Here is a 19968-nt window from a genome sequence, read left to right on the forward strand (position 1 = left end):
TCCTTCCAATATATATGTAAAACTGACCCCTTTCATGAGTATTAGTGCCCTAATGGATTTTTACATCATTCCCTGAACACCTAGACTTTTGTTTGTTGTTTGCCTTTTTAATTTCTCCTATTTGAGTTTAGTTGGATCTTGTAAGAATAAAGCTAAGAATCGCCTTTTAAACAGAAAGTGGTTTTAAAAAGGTGTGCTGATATGAGGATAATGGGTTAACTTTACAGCATACCACAAAGTTGCCATTATTTAACAAAGTTTTAAAACATGTTACTGAGCAGAATGAAGGTGCAGAAAAGCCAAAAGTATAATATCCATATACGATAACACACGGTGTCAGACAAATCATACCTGACCATCATTTTTTAAAGAATGGAAGCTATCATATATAAGTTGGTACTGTTTCTGGAAATTGTTCTGTCGAATTTATCAGTTCTGCAGGACAGCTCAGGGTTGTGAACTCTGCCACAGGTCTCTATCACCTACCTGAAATTTAGTTTGTTTAAATTTCATATCAAATTTGGCTTATTTCTTAACTCTTTAATCACATATCAGTGCAGAGTTCCATCACACCCAGCTGGGGCTCTAAATTTCATAACGAAACTTTAGATCAGGATTCTTCATTTTCTGCTTGTAGTCTTCATCAAACTGTTCATTCTGGGCCACAGTGAAGTGGTTCTTCCAGTCACCAACTTTTCCTGAAGAAACAGAGAAAATAATTCAGGTTATTTGATCAACCTATTCATAAATGCAGTACTTAGTTTTCAGAACAAACACAGAGGGGAACAAAACAACTTTTAGGTTTAGACATTTATACCTTTTCTCATGAAAGGAGATATAGTCTGGTTCATTGAATTGAAGGTGGAGTAGTTGGTCATTTTATTTTGTTTCATATTGTCAAAAGTCACGCTGGCTTTGACTCTTTCCTTCTCTTCAGGTGATGGAGACAAACTAAGGAAGGAACACAGTCGGTCTATTTCTCGTCCACAGTCCTGTGTGAAGTGTTATTTTATATTTCATTTATATGTTCTTCAAAGAAAATGATACAAAGGCAAAGAATTTGAAGTTAAAATAACAACTGCATAATGTTTCTTTTGGTAAAGACTGGAACACCAGACGAAGGCTAAGTATTTCCTAAAAGCTATTTAATCTTTCAGCAAGGGCAACGTGTTTATTAACAAAATCAAGACACTTTTTAATGTAATGAGCTTTGTTGTAAATGGCATACTTTAGCACAGCTCATGATACCTCAATCAAATCTTCATAGAACATGTAGTGAAAATTTGAATAAGTCTGCTTCTTCTCCCACCAGCCGTTCACATGGTCATACCACGATCCAAAAACCACTACAAACACACAACAAAACATAACAGAGTGTTGGAAATAAAATGAAAACATGGTCTCTTTTTTCTACAGTAAAACTAAACTGAACTCACTCTTACCCTCCATGAAGTTCTGCAGGAAGGTGCTCCATTTCCCCGGTTCTGGCATACCACTGTCCATGCGTTCAAAATGGAAGTAGGACACTGCATTGTCCTTTGCATTGCGGGCCACGTAGACTACCTGCAGAACCAGACAACAACAAGTTCTAATCTGTTTCATAAATCCCATGTCTCTATGGTTACAGGTATATATGCATTTTACCCTGCAGCGCTGCTCCCAGAAGGACTTTGGTACAAACTGGACTGGTAGATGAGTTTTAATGAGACGAGGAGTGGTGGGAAGTTTGTCTGCCAAGTCTGTACCTGCAAGGTAAGAATGATTGGTTTGCCACTAATAAGTTGGACTTTTCTAGATGTCAGAGGTCAACATGGCTAAAAGGCCAACATTTTAAGGCACTTTTGAGTGAGTTTGCAAACAATTTTGAGTGTCTAATAACCAAATAGATTTGAAAAATAACCAAATCTAAATATCAAGCAAAAAAAAATTTATATCACTCTGTTTAGACAACAGTGAATGTGAAACACACTGAGTAAGGTTGCATTTTAGCAGCTGCTGTTTCAACATATGACACACAAAAAATTTCTGCAATCAGAACTGATCTGAGACCTTTGGGCATAGGGGGTTCGCATATCTCCAGGAAGGGTACTCTGTCATGAAGAGGAATGGAAGTCTGACGGTCTGGACCCATGTGCGCAAAACACAGAAGATCTAGGATGTAGGAGACCCATGTGGTTCCTGAGGTTGAAGCAGATAAAACCATGCTGTTCAGTGGGAAATATAGCAATACATGAAATTATTTATTAAAAAAAATACTATAGTAACTAGCTCCACACAACCCTTGTACATGCCCTTAAGCTTTATTTATATAGTGCCTTTCAGCACAAAATTTAGCTCAAAGGTTTTTTAAAGCCAATAAAACACACAGAGATAAAGAGAGTCTAAAATAATTTCCAAGGCTTTGATTTGAGTTTAAATCAGTTTACTTTCACATGTCTTCACTTTCTTATGTTCACCCAGGCTGGCACAATTCTGTCTACTAAGGTTAAATTAACCTTACCTGCTTTAGTGTAAGTAGCAATAAGAATATCATCCGGTCTTGCTTTGAAGTTCTGTATGTTGTCCCAGTTTTCTGTAAAGTCTGTGATCATGCCAACTCCATGGAAGTCAAACAGTTCTGGTCGAGGTCGCACCTCCATCTCTTGACTTTTTTTTTTATTAGAATAACTGCCTGAGTTTTTATTCCACACTTTAGAGTATCTTTCTCCCATATGATGTAATTTTTTTGTCTGCTTTACTGTTTTATTCTCTGCTCCTCCTTGACATCACAAATGAGTAACCTTCAGTAATTACACCCTCAGTCCACTTTGCTTCTGAAGGTTGTGTTACTGATTAATGATTAGTCAGTGTAACCAATATGTCCACTCACCAAGAAATAATTAAAAAAAAATACTGATAACAACAGATAACATTTTATTTAGGGTCTGATGGCAGTTTACCATCGGTGTCCAATACCTTAAAGTAGAGCTTCCCAAGGTGTGGGGCCCGCCCCCTGGGCGTGGTATGAAAAGGGAAAAAAAAAAAAAGATTGCTTGTACACTGCTAGCATAGCATGAAAGGTTTTTGACGGGGCTCCCACACTAACGCAAAGCAGGAGATGAAGCATCACTGAATATGTTTCCAAGCAAACTTCATTCTAAGCCAAAGACTAGAAAATATGGTGAAGCATGTCTTCCCTTTGGCTTCACCTGCACAAGTGCCAAGGTAGGTCTTATTAAAGAGTTGAAGTTAATTAATGCAGAATTGGTTTTCCCTGCATCGGGAGCACACGCTGGGCTCTCATATCAGTATCCATGACACACAACGTAATGTTCGATAATGTGTCATGCGCAAAAGCAGGGGGCAGGGCTAGCTGGGGGTAGGGCTAGCAGTAGTTAGTTCTACCTAGTTTTTGCCCCATGATCGGAAGGTCAGGGGTTCAAATCCACTGAACGGCTACCCTGAGGTACCCCTGAGCAAGGTACCGGCCCGACGCGCTGCATTGGTGGCTGCCCACTGCTTCACTGGGTGAATGGGTTAAATGCAGAGGAGTAATTTTCTTACGGGGGACTAACACATACACATAAAAGCATCAGCTCTAAGAGCCGATTAGAAGCGTCAACTCCCATTGAGCGAGAGCCGGCTCCTCACTTAATTTCCTTTCGCTGCTCAGCTCTCACACAGTGGCTCAGCTCCAGTCCCTATATATTGTGGCCAATCACATGGGAGGATATATAGGCTAATATAAAAAACAGAGAGGGTGAGAGACGCGACAGTCAAGTGGAGCGTGCGTCTGTCCTCTCAGTAAGTGAGTGAGACAGTAGACAGCGGTGCGGAGGACTATGCAAGTGCATCCCAAAAACACATAAATATGCCTGACACCCGTAAACGAAGCAGCATCTGGCTGCAGTTTAAAGACTTTTTTGTCTCGGTCTTGGTCTCATCACAACTTGGTCTTGGTATTGTCTTGTTCTTGGTTTAGGCGGTCTTGACTACAAGTCTAATAAGTGCAGTGTTGGGCAAGTTACTTTGAAAAAGTAATTAATTATAGTTACTAGTTCCTTCTTCAAAAAAGTAACCAAGTTAGTAACTGAGTTACAATATTCTAAAAGTAATTAATTACTTGAAAAGTAACTATTGCGTTACTTTAAAAAAAAACATTTAACCCTCTGGGGTCCAGGGTATAATTGGCCATTTTTAACTACTTTTGATTTTCCCTCTACATTTCACCTTTAAAAACTATTTACTTTGCCTTGTTTGGTATCATTCTTTTCAGCACAACCTCATGTGTCTGAATTTACAGTCATGTTTTCATTTTGACATACTGTATTAACACAATTAATCTAAAATCAGACAAAAAACATAAAATCAGAGTAGAAAAAGTTATATATTTTTTACTGTAACAACCACAAACATGTTTAATGAATCATATTTCATAACTTTAAATGCAAATATAAATGGTAAATATAAAATCCTATGCACAAGTTTTGCAAACAACAAAGTTATTTGCATCCATTTACCTTTTACCTTGATTTTTTAAATAACCATTTCAAACTATTTACAGAACAATCAGCTGTTCTGCATTCAGTAAGATGCCACACAAATTATTTGTGCCACTCCAAAAAAATAATTTCTGTCCACTATAAAGGAGAACATCACAGCCTGATATCTGCAGGTCTGACAGCAGCAGGTGTATCACTCCTTTTTCTATTTGGAGACAGCAGTCGCCTCATTGTTCTGACACACAACACAAAACTATCCACAACACTTTACACTAACTACACAAGACAACACATTAACTACACACTCCAAACACGCTAAACGTCATGTAACAAGTGTCACCTGGCAGTTTGTTGCTCTCTGCCAGGTGATTTGCTGAAGAGCTGTGAAAAGGTAGTGGGTGTGTGGGGTGAAGTCAGCGCTTTTCTGTGGAAAAAAACAGAGGCGATTAATTCACTCGGATGCGAGTGGGTATACTAAGTAAGAGCCTTTTGCCATTTTGTTTGGATTATTTGTTATTGTAGGTGCCCGTTTTTAATGTGTGTCGCTGGACTTTTTTAGTGTGACCACGAGTTTTAATAGAAGAATTGATCAAGCCCTAGATCGACTGCGCGCAGGGAAACTGATCAATATTGTAGGTATATTAAGTGTTTGTTTTAGCTTTGTGATTTTGAATGATTTCATAAAATTGATATTTTATTGGGTAATATTTTAATTGATAATGCGAGTTGCGTAAGGGCGGACTAACCTCCTTTTTTGTTTTTGTTTATTTGTTTGTGCCACTTCCCTTTATATCCCAGATCACAGGTCATGCATAGCGCTGCTTCCCAGCTGTGCTGAGACCCGAATTGTTTGCAGTGCGTGCCACAGGTAAATCGATTGCAGTGTCGCTAAACGGGGTGTGACGGTTTGCAGTGTTGTGTTAATTTTCGCACCATTTGTGTGGTAAGTCTCATGTGCAGCTGGGATATCAGTAGGATGTGTTGTAAGTCCTGTCTGGAAATAACTGGGAATTTGAGTGTCTAATTAATGCAATAAATAAATTATCAATTTATTTCTTTGCCCCGTTTACTCGAGTAAATGGGGCAAAGATCCCTTGTCCTCGGTTACAAGAAAAAACAAACAAACATGGGAAGTTTTAGAATTGACGGCGAGAGAGAGAGAGAGAGAAACAGCAGAAAAAGAAATGAAAGAGAGTCTCTCTCTCTCTCTCTCGCCGTCACTCCTAAAACTTCCCGTGTTTGTTTGTTTGTTTTTTGCTCATAAGCAGAGAGTACTTGCTAGCGCTGTCCTTAGACAGTAAACGTGACAAAACTATTGAGGAAAAAACGCCGTGTATATATTGTTTATCATGACTCTGGTTTTACGTGGCCTATCAACACAATTTATAAACTGGTATATGTCACCTTGTTGCTTTGTCTTTAAGTGGTCATGTGATTGGCTTACCACGACTACCTTATTCTTCCTCAGTCAAACAGCAGCACTCATGCGATTGTTTTGCCCCCTTAGCTCCAGGTGTTGTGCTAGAAAGTGATCGTGATTGCCATCCGCGGGAGCGCGCGCAGCTGCTTAAAGCTGTAGCGTCCACATTACTTCCGTGCAACTGATATAAGATGCGGTAAGCTGAACACAGCTTCAACCGTCTGTTTATTGAAAAATAGTAACGGACCGCATTTTCTTATTAGTAACTGTAACAGCGTTGTAACGATAGGAATAGTAATTAGTTAGATTACTCGTTACTGAAAAAAGTAACGCCGTTACTTGTAACGCCGTTATTCCCATCACTGACTAAATGTAAGTAAGTCGGGTGGCTAACCAACCGGACATAGTGGTGGTAGACAAACAGAAGAAGACAGACGTAGCAGTTCCCAATGACAGCAACCTCAGAAAGAAGGGACATGGGAAGCTCGAGAAATACCAAGAGCTCAGAGAAGAGGTTGAGAAAATGTGGAAGGTGAAGGTAGCAGTGGTCCCACAATTTTGAGAAGCTATTGGACATTGAGCGAGCACACCGTTTGGGTGACCACACCCCCAGGGAAGGAGACCATCCTCGGGTAACTATAGCGCGGATTCACCGCTTCCAAGTGAGAGAGAAGATACTACAGCTTGCTCAGCAACAGTCTCCCTTGAACTACAATGGCAAGGCGATTCACATCTTCCCTGACTTTCCGAAGGAGGTGGTGAAAAAGCATCAGGTCTTCCAGGACGTTCGTAAACGCCTAATGGATGCTGGAGCTCGGTGTAGTTTCTATTATCCAGCGCGTTTACGAGTAACGCATGGCTCCATGGTGAGACTAAGGATTTTTGGGAACTATAAAGGAAGACTGTAACTAATTTATTATTGCTGATATTTCATTTGGAACTCCTTGCATCGGGATGTATATGACTATTTCATTTTTCTGTCAACTATGTAGACATTGGGGGTATAATTATTTTTCTTTTTTTGTGGGGGGAGGCTGGAGAGCTCGTTACCTTGGACGATTTAGTTCATAATGGTCTTGCGGACCCTCTGTGAGTATTTGGGGTTTATTTTTTGTCTGGGAAAGTGGGATGGGGGGGGAAGAGGGTTATGTTTTTTGTCTTTTTGGCATCAGTGTTATACAACGGCAATTTATGTGTACAGTGCTATTTTTTTCAGGAGGGAATCCTAATCTATCATCGCTAAGCGGTGGCAATAGATTTGTGAGATGGAATGTGCGAGGACTTGGGCATGTGCACAAACGAGCTAATTTATTACCTAATCTCTCTGATACTCATGTAATTTTAGGAGGCAACTTGACAAACACTTGGACAGATCTACTCAAACCTCTCAGTTGTTTAATTCTTCAACTGTTCTGAATAATATGTTGAGTTTCATTAATCTAGTTGATGTTTGGAGACATCAAACCCTGTGTAACCCTAGAGATTATTCTTTTTTTTCACAAGTGCACAAATCGTACTCCAGAATAGATTACTTTTTACTTGATTCCAAATTGATTTCTAAAGTTATATGTTCAACTTATCACAACATCTTGATCTCAGATCATTCTCCAACCTCTTTAGTTCTGGAATTCTGTGTTATGAAACTGGCGTTTTCACCCGTCACTCCTGCCTGAGGCATCCTTCTGCCAATTTATGACAAGTAAATATCAGAATTCTTGGAAACTAATGATAAACAAGATGTTTCTGATTCAATTTTATGGGAAACATTTAAAGTGGTAATGCAAGGAGAAATTATGGAAAAGTATATATCATGGGTTGATATGATATATAGGCATCCCACTTCTTCCATTCTTACTAATCAAGATAAATCTGCACTTTTTTTTTTTTTTTACATTGCAAGACATGACAAGGCTGCCCCCTTTGAGGCCTTTGCTCTTCGCAATTGTGTCATGACTGTGCAGGCAGGCTGGAATGGTGGACCCAAGAGTAGGACTCGCAGAGGCAAAAGTGAACTTAAACAACTCAGCTTTATTGCTGGACAGCAGGCAAAACAGAAAACTGGGAAAGTAACTAAACTAAACAGGCAGACAGAACAGACAGTGGGGAATGAGGGTAGTAGATGTTAACAACGCGACAGAGAACAAAGGAAACACAGGGCTTATATACACACGGCTAGGGCTGGGCCATATTATACCATTCACGGTAATACCGGTACAAAGCTAGGCAATGATAAGAAAATGATATATCGCGATAGAATATGGGTAAAACGCGCATGCGCAGTGCCGAAAAAGCACAGAGAATGCACAGTAACGGAGAATGAGAATGGGGAAAGTAGATTGTTGAGTGAAATGGATGAGCCAGAATTGGTTTGTAAAAATGGTGCAGCTTAACTGGTTTGGTGTTTGTCCGTCAGATACACAACAAAGCACTTTTTTTTTGTAGAACATGCAAGCGGGCCGTCGTTTCTTTCATCTTTAATGAAATGATCAGCATTGCTGCTTTACCAGGTGTAACTATGAAGTTTAACATCCAGGCATCCATGAAAACAGAATTCACAGAGTTAGAAGTTAGCAGGAAGTTAGCGGAAGTTAGCTTGCTAGTTTCGTTAGTTACCTAAACATGATATAGCATGTTCTGACTGAGAGATTTCTGAAAAAAATTCAAACGTACAGCTCTGCTATCACTTCCAACATAAATGAAGACAGGAAACTACTAGGGGTGCAACGATACACAAAATTCACGGTTCGGTTCGGTTCGATACTTTGGTGTCACGGTTTGATATTGTTTCGATACCAATAAAATGTTCATGCATTTTTAATTTGTCATTTATTAAAATTATAAATATATATTTTAACTCAAAAGTACAGTTTTTAAATTTAACCCTAACCCTTGTGCGTGTTTTTTATTTTGACAACGAATGCGCACCTGCAGACCACTTATGTGCAGCCCTGGTTATTTAGCTCGTCATATTGCAGCCACAGAAATTCTTTTGTCCATGAAACCATAAAGCTGCACTTTCTTTTTGCCTTATAGTCTGATTTGTCATAACTTCTCCGTTTTGTGGTAAGCTTTTCTTTGGCTGTCACTTCTTCACCCTGACCTGTCTTATTTGGCTCAGCAGAACTGAAATGCTTTTACACATGCACTCACATAAGCTCAGCGATTCTCTGCGCGATCAACCTCTCACATGTTTAAGCTTGCTGCGGGAGATTTCACTTGTCATGTTTGCATAGTAAGCTAACGATTAATAAGACGATGTCAGAGGAATTGGTGCACAAATTATCATCACTCACAGATCAGTGCTGTCGCTCTCTATACACAGTTCGCACGATTGCAAAGTGAAAGCAAAAAAACAAGCGCAAATTCAAACGCGACTTCAATATGTCACATATTGACAGTGGCTCACCGATGCCAATGACATAATTACCCAGCTACATTTCTGAAAGAATGCAAAAGCATTGACATATATTTTTCCTACAATAGCCCGACGGGCAGGGAAGAGATAGATTTTGGTAGCCCGACTGAAAAAATCGCTAGCTCCGGGACGTCGGGCTAGCGATATTGCAAGCCCTGTATCTGATTGAGGAATCACTCATCTTTGGAAAAGAGAGTTTATTACAGAGAAATGGCTCTTTCCAAAATAAAAGCTATACTATCCGCTTCTTCTGGGCTATATTCTCAGCAGCATAAGGAGAATCATGTGCTAACAGCTGTCTAAATGACTCGGCTAAAGTTGGTAGCATGCTTGCTTTTTTTTGTCTGCTTCCACTTGTCTTTGCACTAGGATGATGTCGGCGTAAATGTGCAGTCATATTCGTTGTGTTCCCACTAGTGCTTTCAGGTTAATCTCGTTGAAATGACCTTAACGCCACAACACGGCAAATCTCCGTTAACGAGCTACCGCCGATCGCTCCGTGCATGGGGCTAGATGGCCAACACGTTAACGAGCTAACTGCGCTAACACACTAGTTCACACCAATGTAATTGAGCATTGCATGGCACATCCAACATACTGTTTTACTTTAGTCCATGACTCGCTTACCTTCAGGGTCATACGTCACATGAAAACCAAAATAATTCCAAACGCCAGATCTGAATGAGGTTCAATTTGCCTGTTGCAAGGAGAGCTTAACTTCTGTCTCGCTAGCTTGCCCTGCGCTCTTCCTTCTGACTATGCTGTCTGTGTTGAGCGCTCAGTGGATCTGCGCTCGACAGTGCAGCCTAGGCGGAGTAGTCGAACACAGATTCACTGAGCGCTCAACACAGACAGCATCGTCAGAAGGAAAATTGATAAAATAAATTACAAATGTTGTATTGTTCGATACATATGCGTACCGAACCGAAAGCACTGTATCGAATGGTTCAATATCGATACGAATATCGTTGCACCCCTAGAAACTACACAGCAGTGACGTTTGTAGGGTTACTGAAGTTGGGCTAGCTGGTCGTTTGGCTCTCAGCGAAGGCGGTCACACTTTTTCTCCTCTCCTCCTTACCCTTATCGTCCCTGCTTAGCCTCTGTGTCCTTATCTTGTCTCGTGTGCATTACTTTCCCTGGAACAGTCTCTCACTGTCGTTCTCTAAAACCTAAAAGAGAATTATGGATTTGATCAACTGGTCTCTGAATGCTATTGACACCCTTTTCTCAACAAGAAGTCTGGGCTCGGGAGAGGACGCTGAAGATATCTACCTATTCGGAACCATGATAACAGAGTTCTTGCTGATCGGAGCTGGCTTGGCCCTGGTTTATCGGAGAAATAAGAGAGCGGAACCGGCTGTTCAAACCCCCCCAAGGCTGCCCGCTGGAATCGAAGCGATGGGATGAGGCGCGACCTCTCACAACGAATGCAGCATGGTTAACACCTTGGAGACGCTTACAGCTGCTGGGCAACCTGCTTGTGACAAATAAAGCTTTGATTGATTGATTGATTGATTGATATAATGATGTGCTACGTGATCGCTAGCTGTGTTAGCATAACATAAACAGTGAAGCTCGAGGATGAACGCTAACACTTTTCCACTTGATAAAAGTTAACGTGAAGGTTCCTGATGGTTAGAGACAAATGCAATCGCATGGCAGGATGCTGTAAACAGACCAAACTTCAGTCAGGAGAACAACTGAGATAATCCATGCACAATAGAAGGTTAGTCATTAATATACTGCAACAACATGGGAATAGAGCAGCTGTGATAGAATACAGCATTAAGCTGATACTGTGATACTGTGCAAAGGAGGTAACTCCTTGAATCTGATGAAACACCTAGTGACGCATAGCATTTTGTTAAAAGCCGAGAAATGCACTATATTTGATAGCTTGCTGCGAGACCTCACACCGTGCACATCTATTGCGGGTGTGGTGCCTGTTATCGGACGCGGAGTTAGCAACATCACCCAAGAACCCGAGGAGTAGAGTCCTGGCTCCTAGCCCTGCCAGTGTAGCAGAAATGATGATGGCAGCAGCCGCCTTCTCTGAGTGAGTGGCTTAATGTTGTTTGTGTGCAATTTACGTTGAGTACGCTAACCACGTTATTAGATTAATGCATGTAAGGTGAACTAGCAAACACCGTCGTAGTTACATGCGGCTGTCTATCTTGTTTGATGGCAGATACTCCCTTCACCCTGGCCAAAAAGGCTAAAATGACCAAAGAAAAAGTGGGAAACAGCTAAACATGAGAGGTTTTTGGACAAGGTTTGTGTTTTTTCCATTGTTTAAGCACTGCTTCCAGCCAAGAGTGATACCATATATGCCCTATAGCTGCAGAAAAGGCTAACATTGTTATCTTTTCACAAAAAAACAGCTAAACATGAGAGGTTTTTGGACAAATTGTGTGTTCTCCATTCTTTAAGCACCAGTTCGAGCACCGTTTAAGCACCGGCACCGTTTCAAAAGTACCGGTTTGGTACTGGTATCGGATAAAACCTAAACGATACAGGGAAACTCTCCCTGAATTCTTATATCTATTTTTAAACTTGCCTATATTTTTGAATAAGCAATTTTTCAATTGATCGGCTCAGTAGTATTACCAAAATGTCTCTGTAAAGTCTTTGTGAATGAGAAAACAATCGTGATAGCTGGCCAGCAAAATAAAGAAAGTCTATAGCACTGAATGCGGACGTGTGTGAGTACTTCGGTCCAAATACTCGAGGTCCAGAGGAACAGCTGGCGTGAGTGTCACCAATGGGAATCATCATTGTAAGATCATCAAGATCATGTAAGATGGTGAAAGATGTACCCTTACGGTTTTATTTTTGTTTTGTCTTTTTTTCTTTAATGCTGAATTTTATCCATCAGGATGGATAAAATATGGATAAATGCCCTGCACTAATTGTTAGAAAATTATTAACATCATAATTTCAGATCCTTATCGCACCCAGTGGGGCCTCTAAATTTCAAAGCGAAACTTTAGATCAGGATTCTTCATCTTCTGTTTGTAGTCTTCATCAAACTTTTCATTTTGGGCCACAGTGAAGTGGTTCTTCCAGTCACCAACTTTTCCTGAAAAAGAAGAAAATTATGAGGATTTGATCAAACTCATGATAAATAGATCAGATAGTGTTAAAAAACAGAAAAAACCTTCAAATTCATACAGTCCCACCTTTTCTCATGAAAGGAGACATCTTGTGGTTCATAGTTTTGACAGTGGAGTAGTTGGTCATCTTGTTCTGTTTCATGCTGTCAAACGTCACACTGGCTCTGACTCTTTCCTTCTCTTCAACTGATGGAGACAAACCAAGGAAGGAACACAGTCGGTCTATTTCTTGTCCACAGTCCTGTTCACATTAAAAAGCTTCAGCATGAGCCTGAGGGGAGATATTTTCTTTTCTTGTTTTGTTTGTTTGGGGTTTTTTTTGAAAAGAGGCATTGCTATTTCGAACATCTTTATGTACTAATATTTCTGTAAGAGTTAATGGCAAATTTTGGGAAGCTTGTTTCTGTACACTTATTTTGCCAAGAACAAGATTGTGCAATGCATGAGATGTATTCTGTCATGACAAAAGATCTCATATCTGCTTCTACACTACACATAACATATTCACTATTAAAGAGTTTATTTTAGGCAGTGTACTATAGTTTATGATTAAATGATAAATGAGTTCACCTTAGGTAATTGTTAGCACGCAAGCAGGAATGAGTTTATGAACCAAAAAGTATCCATATCAAACTTGTGCCCAGTACTGCCAGAAAATAAATTAGCTTCAGGTAATACAGAGGCACAGCAGGGGAAATTCACAAGATGGTCCTTAATTAACTGAATTAAACTGAAGTGGAAAATTGTTACTTTTTACTTCTACTCAAGTATACTTTTGAGGACAGTAATCTATTTTGTACTCCAATACAGTTATTTTTAAGCTACACTCACTAATAATTTTGTCAGTGTAATTGTGTTTATGTAAAATATAGCTCTACCCATTAATAATTGTAACTATAGCACATTACTGATGGCTTTTAATGTGTAAAAATATTATTGTAAAGAATATGCTACTTTTCATGTCATTATTGTGCGAAAAACAATAATAAACAAAGAAAGGATTAATTAATTTACATCAGGAGCTAGACCTGCAAGATGTTTTACCTAATTGCAGTTTCTATTATTTTGTTTCATACAGTGTATAGTTTTAGACAATAAAAAATTCTGATGAAAATTGCACATAAGCCCAAATCACCGCACCTCAATCAAACCTTCATAGAACATGTAATGAAGATTTGAATAAGTCTCCTTTTTCTCCCACCAGCTGTTCACGTGATCATACCACGACCCAAAAGTCCCTGGAGCCATAGAATATACAAAAGAATGGTTACACAGGAATTCAGATGATTTTTACCTTTCTTTACACCAAAACTACACTGAACTCACTCTTCCCCTCCATAAACTCCTGCAGATAGGCGCTCCAGTCTCCTGGTTCTGGCAGGGCACTGTTCATGCGTGAAAAGTGGAAATAAGACACTACATTGTCCTTTGCATTACGGGCCACATAGATTATCTGTAGAAAGATGACACTAAATTATAATCTGTGGGTTTCATGACTTACTCATTATTTTAGGTACAGATATGTATTACCCTGCAGCGCTGCTCCCAGAACGACTGTGGTACAAACTGGACCGGTAGATGTGTTTTAATGAGACGAGGAGTGGTGGGAAGTTTCTCTGCTTGTTCTGTACCTGAGTGATTAAAAGGATTAGTTTGTGTTCCTAAATTTTAAAGTTCAAGCTAAAGAGCTAAACTGCATAATCCAGTAATAATTCTCAATGTTTTACCAATATAATCTATGTAAAGAACATTGTTATAACAAACAAAAACAATTTTTTTAAAATTAATCCCCATTAAACATTCAGAAGTACAGATTTCAAGACAGAAAAGTTACTTTTTTCAAGTCCGGTTAACACCTCAGATACCTTAAATGCAGTGAGTGTAATGACTTGTATATGCATTACACAAACTTTTAGTTGGAGTTTTTTTTTTCATTCATTCAGACAAACAGGTCTTGTTTTATATTTCAAAGTGCAACAAAAGCAACTCTCTGAAGGTCCTAACGTTCAAGTACTCTAAATTGAGATATACATGTGTTTTGTGTTATTGTATGATATGGTAGATAACATTTGAGTGACCATAAATAGTGAACACATTATTTAACACCTGTGGGTAAACGAGGTTTGCAGATCTCCAGGAAGGGTACTCTATCATTAAGAGGGATGGATTTTTGACGGTCTGGACCCATGTGTCCAAAATATAGAAGATCGAGGATGTAAGACACCCATGTGGTCCCTAAGAGTGAAACAGATATATACTGTTCAGTGAATTATCAACCCAAGATAATATAAGCTCTATAATCACATTTACAATCAACACACTCAGTTAGCGTCATTTTAATTCCTTTTGAAGAGTTTTAAAAAATATAGCTAATATAACTTACGTCCATGCATGCACACATACAGTCCGCAAATTTGGGATATGTGAAGGCCGTTCCAGAAGATTAATGTTAGTCCTCTTTATCTATTCCAGTTTTGATGCGTGTTTGGGATCATTGTGCTATTGGAACACCGAAGAGGGTCCAAGTTTCAACTATCCAGCTGTTAATTTGAGGTCATATTGAAAAATTTAGAATTTTTTATTATTCCATCCACTTTGGGAAGCCTTCAGATTCAGTGTGAAGGTAGTAATTCTGCGTCAGGAGGTTCTTACTGGGTCAGACCCCTGTCAGCCCGTGGCAGTGCAAAATTCACTTCACAGTCAACAGTGACACTGGTGTTCCAGCAGTTCCTGAATATCCTCACCAATTTCATTCCATTTTATGACGACAATCTGGGTGTCATGGTTCGTGGCTCTGTGTCTGAGGAATGTTTGGGATGCCCCACTGGCCAAACCCTCTGGTCGGGCTGTCACCATCACACCTGCATCCCATTCCAGGTGATTACCAGGAGGACTATTTAACCCTGCACAGACAGCTGCTCCACGCCAGTCCTTTAATCACCCCTCAATAGTAACTTGGCTGCCTGCAAAGCTTTGTGTATGTTCAAGTATTGCATGAACTGTGTTAACTCTACCTCCATGTGCTCAGGTTACTGTCTGGCGTTTTGTGCCTGCGACCTGCCTGTCCTCCTGCCTGCTTGGATCTCAGAGTGTACCACCTGATCTCATCTCTGCCTCCTCGGTTTGACCTCCCACGGACACACTTCCCCTCCGAGTCCCATGGTCTGGCTCGGATCATAAGCCAAATTGCTCTACCCCTGCCTTGTTGTGTCTCTCCATTCCCCTGCACACTAGTAACTAGTGATGGCCAAATGAAGCTTTCTGAAGCATTGAAGCTTGTATTGAAAAACGGTTCATTACTCGAAGCTTTTCAACACAGTCCTCTCTGGTGACATCTGGTGGCCAAAAATATGAGGAGCAGCTTGAATCCACAAAATAAAACCAACTACTTCATTAAGATTGCTCACTCTACAGAGTGGAATTCTGTCTGATATTGGGCCGCCGTTGTGTTGCTTTGAACGTGTATTCTTTGGTGGTTAAAAAAATGTGGTTTATTTGTTTAATAAATAATTTTGACCAGTAAACTCTCCTTGTTTAAACATGCACCATGGTTTGGTCTTTCTTTGCTTGTGACTTCTTGATGTTGGTAAATACAATAATTGAAAAATACCACATTACATATAACATACATATAATAATGTACAACACATTATGGAGTAGGCTTCTGCTGTGAGGTCCTGCCTCCATAAATAATATTATATTAGGGAAATTTTCCAAGACATATTTTTGACCTGGGGGTAGAATTGATTGTGAACTGGAAAGGAAAAATGCTTATGAACTTGCAAATTAAAAACATGATGCATTTAAAGTAGCCCTTTTTCATTTTTATTTAAGAAGAGAATTTGTTCTAGTGTGCGATGGCCAAACCTGTTCCTTTTCGTGGAGATAATTTCTCCTGCCTTAAGGAAAATCCCTTCACATGGCACAGGGGAGGCTGGAGTGCAGTGAAACTGGTAGAGATGCAGTTATACATTCTACCTGGGCCCCACAAACTATCAGATAATGAGAATAAATAAATTCAATTGCTGCACATTTGGCAGACTAACATTTTCAGATTAATTAAACAATAAAATATATATTTTTACAACATTACATGTAAAGAATCAAGTGGAAGTTATTTAATGATATTTATATTATGGAAGCAGATTTTTGACATTTTACCTTTTTCCCGTTTTCAGATAAAATAAACATGCACAAAACAAAAGCAAACAGCCAGAACACAAAGCTGGAAAACCCACCCGATTGACAAAAGTCAACTCAAAATTCTCCCACACAACAGAACCTCCTCTATTCCTCGCTGGCTCCAAATCTCTCAGTGGAATGATCAGTGGTTCGCTATCTGTCACCATCAAATTAAAACACTCCACAAATCCCACGAATGATTCATTTCCTTATCCGGTCGTTAAGTGATGACGTGACGAATCCTACTTCCGGGCCTAAAGTAGTCTGCGTTTAATATGGCTTTTGTGTTGTTAACATGTTTAATGTTTTGTATTTTCTTCTATTTGATCTCAAACAGCTCCTAAAACAGTCAGTGATCACTGCTGACCTCCCTCGGCTTTTATTACCGCTAATCATTTATTTAAGCTCAGTTTTTAAAACCTTAGGATGTAACTACAGCCCAGCCCATGCAGCAGTATATGAATGACTAACCTATTGTGGATGGAAGATCTCAGTTGTTCTCCTGGCTGAAGTTTGGTCCTTTTACAGGATCCTGCCATGCGATTACATTTGTTCCTGACCACCGAGAACACTCACGTTAACTTTTATCGAGTTAGCTTGTTTATAATATGCTAACATAGCTGTGTCGCTAGCGGTCACATAGCGCATCATTATATACCAGCTAGCCAAACTTCAGTAACCCTACAAACGTCACTGCTGTTTAGTTTTCTGTCTTCATTTATGTTGGAAGTGATAACAGAGCTGTACGTTTTAATTTGTTTCCTAAACCCCGCAGTCAGGACATGCTATATTGTATTTAGATAGAAGCTAGCGAGCTAACTTCCTGCTAACTTCTAACTTCGTTAAATGTCATAAATTCCGCTTTCATGGATGCCTGGATGTTAAACTCAATTGTTACACCTGGTAGAGCAGAACGCTGATCATTTTATTAAAGATGAAAGACTTTAGACAGTTTTTCAACTCTCAGTAATGCCATAGTGATCGTTTGATATATGGACCTGCAGCGGAGTTTAGGCCCAGACACGGCTAGTGACGTCAGACTTAATGACCGGATAAACCATTGACTCATCAGACACCGAAGCAGTTAGGTTCTAAATGATGATTATCACGTGACTCTGGCCAAACGAATCAAGCTTCGACACAGTGCTTCTGAAGCAGTGTGTTGATTTTTTTGAAACACGCACCGGAGCTTCAGCTTCAAGCGGGCCATCACTACTAGTAACCTTTTCCCCTTTCCGTTGCAGCCTTCTACGGTCCTGATCACGGCTTCCCTGTGCTGTGATCCCAGTTTTCTTCAGTTCTGCAATTAGCCTCTCACCTCCCTTGGTTATTCTGGGTCACCTTTTGTTGAATAATAAAACTTGTACTTGCTCGTACTGAAGTGTATTGAGTTTATTTTTGGGCCCCACTTGTGTGCGTGAAAATTAGGTTCATGACACTGGGTCCTCTTCCAGACCCTGGCAAAGTGGTAACACAGACAAATAACTTGTACTTACATACAATTGTTTTAACTGATTATCTTGGATTCTGTGGTTATCTAAAATTGCTCCAATACACTTTCCCAACTTCTGTAAATTTGCTGTTCTCCTTCTTAGATCTTCACTGATTTTCTTGGACTTTCCCATAGTTCTGAAGTTTGGTAAATCCAATGAGTGTTGTCAAACAAATCCTTTTTTTATGCTGCAAAGAGAAGCTACCGGTTGCAGTTAATCATGATCAGTAACAAGAAGTTAATAGTCCTTGGCCTTGTCAATTTGAAAGATATCTTAGAACATTCAGCACGACTTAGTAAACGCTTTAAGTGAGTGTATGTATATATTTGAGCCTGTGTTTCTACTTTTTATCAAAGCAAATGGATTAGAGAAATTCCAATCAATTCAAGGTCGTGACTTAATTCTTGCTTTTTAAATAATTAAAGCTGTATGTTGTATAATCATTTTAACCTGGAAAAAGAGTATTTAAAAAAGTGTTTTAAGCCCCTAATTACCATGAAATTCAATCCCATGATTCATATATGTAAACTTCTGACCAAAGCTATGTCTATAGGTGTACATCTGCAAAGGTGATGATGATTGTTAATGTTACCAAGTGGGAGCATATACTTGGCCAAAGAACCTTGAGAAATATCATATTCACTAGCTTTCAATCTCTGCTGTGCACTAATGCATATAAAAATCTGTCTACCAAAGTTACCTGATTTAGGGTAAGTAGCAATAAGAATATCATCTGGTCTTGCTTTGAAGTTCTGTAGATTATCCCAGTTGTCAGTAAACTGATGGACCATGCAGACTCCGTGGAAGTCAAACATTTCTGGCCGAGGTAGGACCTCCATCTATTTCAATTAATAGCTTTTTTTTCTAAATAGCTTCCCGAGTTTTCTTTCTGTATTCTCATGTATCATCCGTCCTATTTCTGACTGCTTTATCACCTGATCATCTCTGCTACTCCTTCCGTGATTGTACTCCACAAATCAGTAACCTTCACTATTTCTAGCCACACCACACTTTGTGCACTTGCTTTTCAGGGTTCTGGTTTTTCCTGTTCATCTCTGGATTCTGCCTCAACAAGTTTTCTTTTGTTTGTTTCTCTTCCTTGTTTTATATAAATGTTTAGATCAGGTATGATGCCATACAATTCTGCAAGCTTCATGTAGTTCAACTCATTGTTTATGCGTTGTTGTCTTGTTACTCCATATGCTATGTGAGTTTCTCTGTGTTTCTGGCTTCCATCTCTGCTAGTTTTCTAGTATTTAAGTTCTTAGTTTCTAGTTTAGGTCTATTCTTTGTGAGTTTATTTTTTGAGTGTCTGCACAGCGCAATAAAGCTGCCTCTTTATCCTTCTGTGTCTGTGAGTCCTCATCCTGCCTGCCTACAGCACTAAACACGACAGAAGTAATACCTGTTGAAAATAACAGTTAATATTTCATCATTAGATTTAATCCAATTAATCACTGAATGTTGACTTTTAATACAGAACATATGATTTTTTTTTTGTCAGGAGCCAAAAAAATAAACAAAAAGAAAAACACTGTAGAAGTTTTGCACTGTGCATTTTCTCATTTAAGGAGAAACCTTGTGGTTCATCACACGAACTGTCATTTTGTTTTAATTTTTATACTGATTCTGACATTTTCCTTCCCCAAAAGGAAGAAACACCATTGGTCTATTTCTCTTTAAAAGTCCTGTTGATATTAAAAAGTTTCAGCATCACTCTTGTTGTGATTATGCAGATAAATGGTTATTAGAAATGCATTATTCTTCAAATCAAAAAATGGATTTCATAAAAAATTATTGAACTCTCAATCAAACCTTATTGCAAAAATATTTTAATTACAAATAAAAAAATGTATAAGTC

At 39.3% G+C, this 19968-nt stretch overlaps 2 protein-coding genes across 2 annotated transcripts; both read right to left on the bottom strand.

The window, feature by feature from the left end:
• Positions 1-282: 282 nt before the first annotated feature.
• LOC120719290 (cytosolic sulfotransferase 1-like) lies at positions 283-1432 on the bottom strand. Its single transcript, XM_040008394.1, has 3 exons — positions 1249-1432; positions 818-992; positions 283-698 (listed from the first exon to the last, which is right to left on the bottom strand). The coding sequence occupies exons 1-3, from the start codon at positions 1396-1398 to the stop codon at positions 586-588; spliced, it is 438 nt and encodes a 145-aa protein (XP_039864328.1). The 5' UTR covers positions 1399-1432; the 3' UTR covers positions 283-585.
• A 10309-nt stretch (positions 1433-11741) lies between these two features.
• LOC120719286 (cytosolic sulfotransferase 3-like) lies at positions 11742-19141 on the bottom strand. The gene is made up of 7 exons (XM_040008388.1): positions 18808-19141; positions 14539-14667; positions 13963-14063; positions 13759-13885; positions 13573-13670; positions 12499-12673; positions 11742-12398 (listed from the first exon to the last, which is right to left on the bottom strand). The coding sequence occupies exons 1-7, from the start codon at positions 18944-18946 to the stop codon at positions 12286-12288; spliced, it is 882 nt and encodes a 293-aa protein (XP_039864322.1). The 5' UTR covers positions 18947-19141; the 3' UTR covers positions 11742-12285.
• Positions 19142-19968: the final 827 nt, after the last annotated feature.

The sequence above is a fragment of the Simochromis diagramma genome, unplaced genomic scaffold (genome assembly GCF_900408965.1).
Source record: "Simochromis diagramma unplaced genomic scaffold, fSimDia1.1 OVJJ01000545.1, whole genome shotgun sequence".
Classification (NCBI taxonomy): domain Eukaryota; kingdom Metazoa; phylum Chordata; class Actinopteri; order Cichliformes; family Cichlidae; genus Simochromis; species Simochromis diagramma.